We start from the raw sequence: 11,584 nt of genomic DNA on the forward strand, positions 1-11,584 counted from the left end.
GTGTCTTACTGTAGTAGAGTAGATAATGTCTTACGGTTACTGTAGTAGAGTAGATAATGTCTTACTGATACTGTAGTAGAGTAGATAATGTGTCTTACTGTAGTAGAGTAGATAATGTGTCTTACTGTTACTGTAGTAGGGTAGATAATGTCTTACTGTGCCGGGTGGAGACTATAACAGAACATGGCCAAGATGTTCAAATGTTCATAAATGACCAGCATGGTCAAATAATCAAATAAATGCATATCTGTATACAATATCTGTGATTATATATGAAAACAAACCTTCTCGTGGTTCCTTGTTGAATTGCAGGACTTCCCCATCATGTTCATTCATCACCTAGCAACAGTGAGCCTGATCAGTTTTTCCTACGCTAACAACATGCTACGAGTCGGGAGCCTGGTGATGTGTGTCCACGACGCATCAGACTTCCTACTGGAGGTGAGTGTGGACACACACACACACACACACACACACACATTAGCATACTACTCAGAATGAGTGAGGAATACATTCTCAGTGATATTCTAGTGTAGATATTGGAATATATGTAACGGATGTGAAACAGCTAGCTTAGTTAGCGGTGGTGCGCGCTAAATAACATTTCAATCGGTGACATCACTTTCTCTGAGACCTTGAAGTAGTGGTTCCCCTTGCTCTGCAAGGGCCGCGGCTTTTGTGGAGCGATGGGTAACGATGCTTCGTGGGTGACTGTTGTTGATGTGTGCAGAGGGTCCCTGGTTCGCGCCCGGGTATGGGCGAGGGGACGGTCTAAAGTTATACTGTTACATATACATCAAAGTACAGTACATGTATTCTTTGAAGAAGGAACTTGTAGAACATGGAACGTACAATATGACAGTATATCAATGTTTACCTTCTCTCCTTCGTCAGGCAGCCAAACTGACCAACTACGCCAAGTACCAGCGCCTGTGTGACTTCCTGTTCGTTCTGTTTGCAGTAGTCTTCTTCATCACAAGGCTTGTCCTCTACCCTCTATGGTTAGTGACTGTATGGTTGTCCTCTACAATGGGGTGTCCTCTAGACTGTATGGTTGTCCTCTAGACTGTGTGGGTGTCCTCTAGACTGTATGGTGTCCTCTAGACTGTATGGTGTCCTCTACACTAGGGTGTCCTCTAGACTGTATGGTTGTCCTCTAGACTGGGGTGTCCTCTAGACTGTGTGGTTGTCCTCTACACTAGGGTGTCCTCTAGACTGTATGGTTGTCCTCTAGACTGGGGTGTCCTCTAGACTGGGGTGTCCTCTACACTGGGGTGTCCTCTACACTGGGGTGTCCTCTAGACTGGGGTGTCCTCTAGACTGGGGTGTCCTCTAGACTGGGGTGTCCTCTAGACTGGGGTGTCCTCTACACTGAGGTGTCCTCTAGACTGGGGTGTCCTCTAGACTGGGGTGTCCTCTACACTGGGGTGTCCTCTAGACTGTATGGTGTCCTCTAGACTGTATGGTGTCCTCTACACTGGGGTGTCCTCTAGACTGTATGGTGTCCTCTAGACTGTGTGGTTGTCCTCTAGACTGGGGTGTCCTCTAGACTGTATGGTGTCCTCTACACTGTATGGTGTCCTCTACAATGGGGTGTCCTCTAGACTGGGGTGTCCTCTAGACTGGGGTGTCCTCTAGACTGTATGGTGTCCTCTAGACTGTATGGTGTCCTCTAGACTGTATGGTGTCCTCTAGACTGTGTGGTTGTCCTCTAGACTGGTGTGTCCTCTAGACTGTGTGGTGTCCTCTAGACTGTATGGTGTCCTCTACACTGGGGTGTCCTCTAGACTGTATGGTGTCCTCTAGACTGTGTGGTTGTCCTCTAGACTGGGGTGTCCTCTAGACTGTATGGTGTCCTCTACACTGTATGGTGTCCTCTAGAGTGTATGGTGTCCTCTAGACTGGGGTGTCCTCTAGACTGGGGTGTCCTCTAGACTGTATGGTGTCCTCTAGACTGGGGTGTCCACTAGATTGTGTGGTGTCCTCTAGACTGGGGTGTCCTCTAGACTGTATGGTTGTCCTCTAGACTGTATGGTGTCCTCTAGACTGGGGTGTCCTCTAGACTGTATGGTGTCCTGTAGACTGGGGTGTCCTCTAGACTGGGGTGTCCTCTAGACTGTGGTGTCCTCTAGACTGTCCTCTAGACTGGGGTGTCCTCTAGACTGTGTGGTTGTCCTCTAGACTGTATGGTGTCCTCTAGACTGTATGGTGTCCTCTAGACTGGGGTGTCCTCTACACTGTGTGGTGTCCTCTAGACTGGGGTGTCCTCTAGACTGTATGGTGTCCTCTAGACTGTATGGTGTCCTCTAGACTGTATGGTGTCCTCTACACTGTATGGTGTCCTCTAGACTGGGGTGTCCTCTAGACTGTATGGTGTCCTCTAGACTGTATGGTGTCCTCTAGACTGTATGGTGTCCTCTAGACTGTATGGGTGTCCTCTAGACTGTATGGTGTCCTCTAGACTGTATGGTGTCCTCTAGACTGGGGTGTCCTCTAGACTGTATGGTGTCCTCTAGACTGTATGGTGTCCTCTACACTGGGGTGTCCTCTAGACTGGGGTGTCCTCTAGACTGTATGGTGTCCTCTAGACTGGGGTGTCCTCTAGACTGTATGGTGTCCTCTACACTGGGGTGTCCTCTAGACTGTATGGTGTCCTCTAGACTGTATGGTTGTCCTCTAGACTGTATGGTGTCCTCTAGACTGTATGGTGTCCTCTAGACTGGGGTGTCCTCTAGACTGTATGGTGTCCTCTAGACTGTATGGTGTCCTCTAGACTTTATGGTTGTCCTCTAGACTGTATGGTGTCCTCTAGACTGTGTGGTGTCCTCTAGACTGGGGTGTCCTCTAGACTGTGTGGTGTCCTCTAGACTGGGGTGTCCTCTAGACTGGGGTGTCCTCTAGACTGGGGTGTCCTCTAGACTGTGTGGTGTCCTCTACACTGGGGTGTCCTCTAGACTGGGGTGTCCTCTAGACTGTATGGTGTCCTCTAGACTGGGGAGTCGTCTAGACTGTATGGTTGTCCTCTAGACTGGGGTGTCCTCTAGACTGTATGGTGTCCTCTAGACTGTATGGTGTCCTCTAGACTGGGGAGTCCTCTAGACTGTATGGTTGTCCTCTAGACTGGGTTGTCCTCTAGACTGTATGGTGTCCTCTAGACTGTGTGGTTGTCCTCTAGACTGTATGGTGTCCTCTAGACTGGGGTGTCCTCTAGACTGTATGGTGTCCTCTAGACTGGGGTTGTCCTCTAGACTGTGTGGTTGTCCTCTAGACTGTATGGTGTCCTCTAGACTGGGGTGTCCTCTAGACTGTATGGTTGTCCTCTAGACTGTATGGTGTCCTCTACACGGGGGTGTCCTCTAGACTGGGGTGTCCTCTAGACTGTATGGTGTCCTCTAGACTGTATGGTGTCCTCTACACTGGGGAGTCCTCTAGACTGGGGTGTCCTCTACACTGGGGTGTCCTCTAGACTGGGGTGTCCTCTAGACTGTATGGTGTCCTCTAGACTGTATGGTTGTCCTCTAGACTGGGGTGTCCTCTAGACTGTATGGTGTCCTCTACACTGGGGTGTCCTCTAGACTGGGGTGTCCTCTAGACTGTATGGTGTCCTCTAGACTGTATGGTGTCCTCTACACTGGGGTGTCCTCTAGACTGGGGTGTCCTCTAGACTGTATGGTGTCCTCTAGACTGGGGTGTCCTCTAGACTGGGGTGTCCTCTAGACTGTATGGTGTCCTCTAGACTGGGGTGTCCTCTACACTGGGGTGTCCTCTAGACTGTATGGTGTCCTCTAGACTGTATGGTGTCCTCTAGACTGGGGTGTCCTCTAGTCTGTATGGTGTCCTCTAGACTGGGGTGTCCTCTAGACTGGGGTGTCCTCTAGACTGTATGGTGTCCTCTAGACTGGGGTGTCCTCTAGACTGTATGGTGTCCTCTACACTGGGGTGTCCTCTAGACTGGGGTGTCCTCTACACTGGGGTGTCCTCTAGACTGTATGGTGTCCTCTAGACTGGGGTGTCCTCTAGACTGTATGGTGTCCTCTACACTGGGGTGTCCTCTACACTGGGGTGTCCTCTACACTGGGTTGTTCTCTAGACTGGGGTGTCCTCTACACTGGGGTGTCCTCTAGACTGTGTGGTTGTCCTCTACACTGGGGTGTATTCATTTGGAATTAAACGAAGTAAATGGGCCGAAACAGGAAGCCACTTAACTGAATTTGTCCAATAAGTAACTTTTGGTTTTGTTGGGAAACTTCTTTAGTTGAAAACATTTTGCTACAGTTTTCACTAACGAAACATCCCAGTTATCTGTCTACCTTCTTTCTATGGTTAGTGTCTGTCTGTCTGTCTGTCTGTCTGTCTGTCTGTAGTCACAGCAGCGTGTCTGTATGTCTGTCTGCCTGCCTGTCTGTAGTCATGCAGCCTGTCTGTCTGTCTGTCTGTCTGTCTGTCTGTCTGTCTGTCTGTCTGTCTGTCTGTCTGTCTGTAGTAACAGCAGCCTGTCTGTCTGTCTGTCTGCCTGTCTGTCTGTCTGTCTGTCTGTAGTCACAGCAGCCTGTCTGTCTGTCTGCCTGTCTGCCTGTCTGCCTGCCTGTCTGTCTGTCTGCCTGTCTGTCTGCCTGTCTGTCTGCCTGTCTGTCTGTCTGTCTGCCTGTCTGTCTGTCTGCCTGCCTGTCTGTCTGTCTGTCTGTCTGCCTGGTCTCGCTTGGGAAACAGGTCTTGTTCTGACCTCAATGAGACTTCCTGGTTAAGTAAAGGTTAAATAACATTCAGCAGAGCTACCTAACCTCTGTGGTTAGTTATTGACACTACTCTAAGGGTGCATCCCTATCCACTATTCCAGAGCCCAAAGTGCCCCTGGTCAACAATAGTGCACTACTTAGAGAAGAGGGCACCATTTGGGACGCGGAACCATCTGTGATTTTATTATGGATGGAAGCAGCTCTACGGGACGACCGACAGTCGAGGGCCAGGTCTATGATGGGCAGTGGAGGTAACCTCCTGAGCTGCTATATTCAGCGTCCCAAATGACACCATATTCCCTACGTAGTACAATACTTTAAACCCTATTCCCTACGTAGTGCACTACTTTAGACCAGAGCCCTATAGAACCCTATTCCATACATAGTACACTACTTTAAACCCTATTCCCTACATAGTACACTACTTTAGACCATATTCTCTACATAGTGCACTACTTTAGGCCAGAGCCCTATGGCACCCTATTCCCTATATAGTACATTATTTTAGACCAGAGCCCTATACAACCCTATTCCCTATATAGTACACTACTTTAGACCAGAGCCCTATACAACCCTATTCCCTATATAGTACACTACTTTAGATCAGAGCCCTATGGAACCCTATTCCATACATAGTACACTACTTTAGGCCAGAGCCCTATGGCACCCTATTCCCTACATAGTACACTACTTTAGACCATATTCTCTACATAGTGCACTACTTTAGACCAGAGCCCTATGACACCCTATTCCCTACACAGTACACTACTTTAGACCAGAGCCCTATACAACCCTATTCCCTACACAGTACACTACTTTAGACCAGAGCCCTATACAACCCTATTCCCTACACAGTACACTACTTTAGACCAGAGCCCTATATAACCCTATTCTCTACATAGTGCACTACTTTAGGCCAGAGCCCTATGGCACCCTATTCCCTACACAGTACACTACTTTAGACCAGAGCCCTATACAACCCTATTCTCTACATAGTGCACTACTTTAGGCCAGAGCCCTATGGCACCCTATTACCTATATAGTACACTACTTTAGACCAGAGCCCTATGGCACCCTATTCCCTATATAGTGCACTACTTTAGACCAGAGCCCTATGGCACCCTATTCTCTACATAGTGCACTACTTTAGACCAGAGCCCTATGGCACCCTATTCCCTACATAGTGCACTACTTTAGGCCAGAGCCCTATGGCACCCTATTCCCTACACAGTACACTACTTTAGGCCAGAGCCCTATGGCACCCTATTCCCTACATAGTGCACTACTTTAGATCAGAGCCCTATGGCACCCTATTCCCTACATAGTGCACTACTTTAGGCCAGAGCCCTATACAACCCTATTCCCTACACAGTACACTACTTTAGACCAGAGCCCTATACAACCCTATTCTCTACATAGTGCACTACTTTAGGCCAGAGCCCTATGGCACCCTATTACCTATATAGTACACTACTTTAGACCAGAGCCCTATGGCACCCTATTCCCTATATAGTGCACTACTTTAGACCAGAGCCCTATGGCACCCTATTCCCTATATAGTGCACTACTTTAGATCAGAGCCCTATTACATTTACATTTAAGTCATTTAGCAGACGCTCTTATCCAGAGCGACTTACAAATTGGTGCATTCACCTTATGACATCCAGTGGAACAGCCACTTTACAATAGTGCATCTAAATCTTTTAAGGGGGGTGAGAAGGATTACTTTATCCTATCCTAGGTATTCCTTAAAGAGGTGGGGTTTCAGGTGTCTCCGGAAGGTGGTGATTGACTCCGCTGTCCTGGCGTCGTGAGGGAGTTTGTTCCACCATTGGGGGGCCAGAGCAGCGAACAGTTTTGACTGGGCTGAGCGGGAACTGTACTTCCTCAGTGGTAGGGAGGCGAGCAGGCCAGAGGTGGATGAACGCAGTGCCCTTGTTTGGGTGTAGGGCCTGATCAGAGCCTGGAGGTACTGAGGTGCCGTTCCCCTCACAGCTCCGTAGGCAAGCACCATGGTCTTGGCACCCTATTCTCTACATAGTGCACTACTTTAGACCAGAGCCCTATGGCACCCTATTCCCTATATAGTACACTACTTTAGATCAGAGCCCTATGGCACCCTATTCTCTACATAGTGCACTACTTTAGACCAGAGCCCTATGGCACCCTATTCCCTATATAGTACACTACTTTAGATCAGAGCCCTATGGCACCCTATTCCCTATATAGTACACTACTTTAGATCAGAGCCCTATAGGCACCCTATTCTCTACACAGTACACTACTTTAGACCAGAGCCCTATGGCACCCTATTCCATATATAGTACACTACTTTAGATCAGAGCCCTATAGGCACCCTATTCTCTACACAGTACACTACTTTAGATCAGAGCCCTATAGGCCCTTGTCAAGAAAGTGGTACACTAGTTTATATAGGGCAGGGTTCCCCAATTGCATTGAGCCTCGGGACATATTTTCTATTGAGCAGATAGTCTGGGAGCCGGAACATATAAAACATCTATAGAACATAGTTATATAGTTATAAAACAATTATATGCTGAAAATCTATTGAACATAGTTATATAGTTATAAAACAATTATATGCTGAAATCCAAAACAAATATTGTATTAGACAAATCATTTCAAACCTTGATTACATTTACCTCTATTATTTCGGGGGAATACTTGGGAACAGAATTCCTATCCAACTCAAGTTAAATGTTTCCCCCCCTACCCAACTCAAGTTAATTGTTCCCCCCCCCCTACCCAACTCAAGTTAAATGTTTCCCTACCCAACTCAAGTTAAATGTTTCCCCCTACCCAACTCAAGTTAATTGTCCCCCCTACCCAACTCAAGTTAATTGTTTCCCCCTACCCAACTCAAGTTAAATGTTTCCCCCTACCCAACTCAAACCTGTTAATTGTTCCCCCCTACCCAACTCAAGTTAAATGTTTCCCCCTACCCAACTCAAGTTAAATGTTTCCCCCCTCTACCCAACTCAAGTTAAATGTTTCCCCCTACCCAACCTCAAATGTTTCCCCCTACCAACCTGTTTGTCCCCCCTACCCAACTCAAGTTAATTGTCCCCCCTATCCAACTCAATTGTTAATTGTCCCCCCTACCCAACTCAAGTTAATGCCCCCCTACCCAACCAAGTTAATTGTCCCCCCCCTATCCAACTCAAGTTAATTGTCCCCCCTATCCAACTCAAGTTAATTGTCCCCCCTACCCAACTCAAGTTAATTGTCCCCCCTACCCAACTCAAGTAATTGTCCCCCCTATCCAACTCAAGTTAATTGTCCCCCTACCCAACTCAAGTTAATTGTCCCCCCTATCCAACTCAAGTTAAATGTCCCCCCCTATCCAACTCAAGTTAAATGTCCCCCCCTAACCAACTCAAGTTAAATGTCCCCCCCTATCCAACTCAAGTTAAATGTCCCCCTCCTATCCAACTCAAGTTAAATGTCCCCCCCTATCCAACTCAAGTTAATTGTCTCCCCCTATCCAACTCAAGTTAAATGTCCCCCCCTATCCAACTCAAGTTAATTGTCCTCCCCCTATCCAACTCAAGTTAAATGTCCCCCCCTATCCAACTCAAGTTAATTGTCCCCCCCCTATCCAACTCAAGTTAAATGTCCCCCCCTCATGGAATTAACTCAAAGGTTCACAAATAACAATAACTGTGTTTATAAACGTGGACTTTGACATTTTCAGCTTTTGTGGCACAGTCGATGCCACGCAAGGTCTACGGGCCAGGGTTGAAGGTTCACCGATCACCACCTTCCCTGTTTCACTAGACCTACACTATAATCAGAGCTGTCTGTAGACAATAATCAGCTAGAGGGGAGGGGGAATGAGATTTAACATTTTGATGCCATATTTATCATTATATAAAGTATATTATATTATCTAACCACGCTGTTGTATTCGGCGCGAGTGACTAATATGATTTGATTTATTGATATAATCACCATTAAATGGAAGTAAAGTTGGGAGTCACGCGATGATGATATGTTGTGTGTTCCTCCCACTTTGACTCGTCAGCAAAGCATGACGTTTTGATGAAGTAGGCTACAGTGACTTGATGATTGATGCTTGGCTGCCTTTTGAGAAATGCAGTATAAAAGTTAAACTGGGTACCACACGGCCAGGTCTCTGACCTCCTCCCTATAGGCTGTCTCGTTGTTTTCGGTGATCAGGCCTGTGTCATCAGGCAAATTTAATGATGGTGCCTGACCGTGCAGTCATGAGTGAGCAGGGAGTACAGGAGGGACTGAGCACGCACCCCTGAGGGGCCTCTGTGTTGAGGATCAGCGTGGCAGATGTGTTGTTACCTAACCTTACCACCTGGGGGCAGCCCAGTATCCAGTTGCAGAGGGAGGTGTTTAGTCCCAGGGTCCTTTAGCTTAGTGATGAGCTTTGAGGGCACTATGGTGTTGAAGGCTGAGCTGTAGTCAATGAATAGCATTCTCACATTGGTGTTCCTTTTGTCCAGGTGGTAAAGGGCAGTGTGAAGTGAGATTGAGGTGGTGGTGTTGTAGGCTAGTCTAGGTAGGAGAATTCTATTGTCCATCAATAAGGGAGCTTTTTGCGCTGCGTGTTCACTGTTCTGTCATGTACCATGATGCACCTGGCCTCTTCTGCTTCCTATCAGCTATGTCCTATTTGTTATTGTGGATTCATATTCAAGATTGATGCAGCTTTGAATGCTTTGCTGTGTGGTGTTGGATTCTAAACTTTGAACATTGAGATATTAAAGACATGATAGATCAGATGCATAGTATATAAAAGAGTGAGATCTGTAGGAAAGACAGAGTGGCTGTGGAATGTACTGGGTGGACGGGAGGAGAGCACAGGATTGGTTTAGGGGGAGCAGATGGACATCTGTGGATTAGGTGAAGGAGGGGTTGAGGTCAGGAGGTCAGGTCAGATCCCCTGAAGGGAGAAATAAGGGTTTATTATCCTATTACCCTCTTCCTGTGGAACCATAAGATGTAACGATTTGAGAGAAAGAGAAGTGTTTAAAGTGGAATATATCTACTTGTGATGGTGAGAAATGTTTTTTTTTTTTTTGTCTGTGTCGACCCGTTGGGAAGAATTAAACTCGGTTAAGCTTCTCTAGTGTCCGTGAGTTTTTTTATTCTGAAAAATAAGAACCTAACAGTTGTATAAAAAAAAAACACTCTACCCTCCCTGTGTACAATAAAAACACTCCTATTTTCAACCCCCCTCCTGCCCCAATAAATGTCTAACTGTCCCTATGGATACCTAGGTAGGGCATAAGGACTAAGGATGTACATGTTGCCTGACAACGGCCTGTCTGTCTGTCTGAGTCTGTCTCACTACTGCACTACAGGCCTCACAGGTCTACTTTATTAGAGAAATGTACATGTTGCCTGACAACGGCCTGTCTGTCTGTCTGAGTCTGTCTCACTACTGCACTGCAGGCCTCACAGGTCTACTTTATTAGAGAAATGTACATGTTGCCTGACAACGGCCTGTCTGTCTGTCTGAGTCTGTCTCACTACTGCACTGCAGGCCTCACAGCTCTACTTTATTAGAGAAATTACACACACAAAATTTTTTATTTAATTATGTAGTCTTCTTGGATGAATGGTAACTACTAAATGGTTTTAGTGAGCTGGTTGTTAGGAGAGTACAGTCTCAGCAGGGGAAGGCAGGTCTCAGAAAAGTCCAACTTGTTTTTCCCATACGGAAAAAATACTGTGTGGTTGCATGTGCATTTTGCGCTTTCCATTCGTGTGTTGTGTGTGTGTGTGTGTCTGTGTGTCTGTGTGTTGTGTCTGTGTGTGTGTTTGTGTGTGTGTGTGTATGTGTGTGTGTGTGTGTGTGTGTGTGTGTGTGTGTGTGTGTGTGTGTGTGTGTGTGTGTGTGTGTGTGTACATTTACATTTAAGTCATTTAGCAGACGCTCTTATCCAGAGCGACTTACAAATTGGTGCGTTCACCTTATGACATCCAGTGGAACAGCCACTTTACAATAGTGTACTGACATACTTTCCATACACATATTAATTCATGGTGTGATCCTTCCTGTGTTGTTCCAGGATCCTGAACACAACATTGTTTGAGAGCTGGGAGATGATTGGTCCATACCCTTCCTGGTGGCTCTTCAACTCCCTACTGCTAGTGCTGCAGGTGCTACACATCATCTGGTCCTACCTCATAGCCGGGATCGCCTACAAGGCCTTGGTTCGAGGAAAGGTGGGTGGGATGTGAATGTACAGCTCTGACTCGGCCTTGACTTTTTCCACATTTTGTTACGTTACAGCCTTGTTCTAAAAGGGATTCAATTGTTTTCTCCCCTCAATCCACACACAATAACCCCATAATGACAAAGCAAAAAAAATAAAACTGAAATATCACATTTACATAGGTATTCGGACCTTTTACTCAGTACTTTGTTGAAGCACGGTGATTAAAACCTTGAGTCTTCTTGGGTATGACGCTACCAGCTTGGCACACCTGTATTTGGGGAGTTTTTCACATTCTTCTCTGCAGATCTTCTCAAGCTCTGTCAGGTTGGATGGGGAGCGTCGCTGCACAGCTATTTTCAGGTCTCTCCAGAGATGTTCGATCGGGCCACTCAAGGACTTGTCCTGAAGCCACTCCTGCGTTGTCTTGGCTGTGTGCTTAGGGTCGTTGTCCTGTTGGAAGGTAAACCTTCGCCCCAGTCTAAGGTCCTGAGCGCTCTGGAGCAGGTTTTCATCAAGGATCTCTCTGTATTTTGCTCTGTTAACTTTTCCCTCGATCCTGACTACCACTGAAAAACATCCCCACAGCATAATGCTACCACCACCATGCTTCACCATAGGGATAGTGCCAGG

The 11,584-nt window shown here is 46.8% G+C and overlaps 1 protein-coding gene across 1 annotated transcript in view; it reads left to right on the forward strand.

Annotated features, from left to right (window-relative positions):
- Positions 1 to 11,026, forward strand: part of LOC115124173 (ceramide synthase 5-like) — a 49,027-nt gene extending 38,001 nt beyond the window's left edge. Inside the window, exons 7-9 of the mRNA XM_065000812.1 lie at positions 313 to 441; positions 895 to 1,001; positions 10,805 to 11,026. Coding sequence (XP_064856884.1) covers positions 313 to 441; positions 895 to 1,001; positions 10,805 to 10,976 — 408 coding nt within the window. The 3' untranslated portion in view covers positions 10,977 to 11,026. The remainder of the gene's footprint in view (positions 1 to 312; positions 442 to 894; positions 1,002 to 10,804) is intronic.
- Positions 11,027 to 11,584: the final 558 nt, after the last annotated feature.

The sequence above is a fragment of the Oncorhynchus nerka genome, linkage group LG15 (genome assembly GCF_034236695.1).
Source record: "Oncorhynchus nerka isolate Pitt River linkage group LG15, Oner_Uvic_2.0, whole genome shotgun sequence".
NCBI classification, from domain to species: Eukaryota; Metazoa; Chordata; class Actinopteri; order Salmoniformes; family Salmonidae; genus Oncorhynchus; species Oncorhynchus nerka.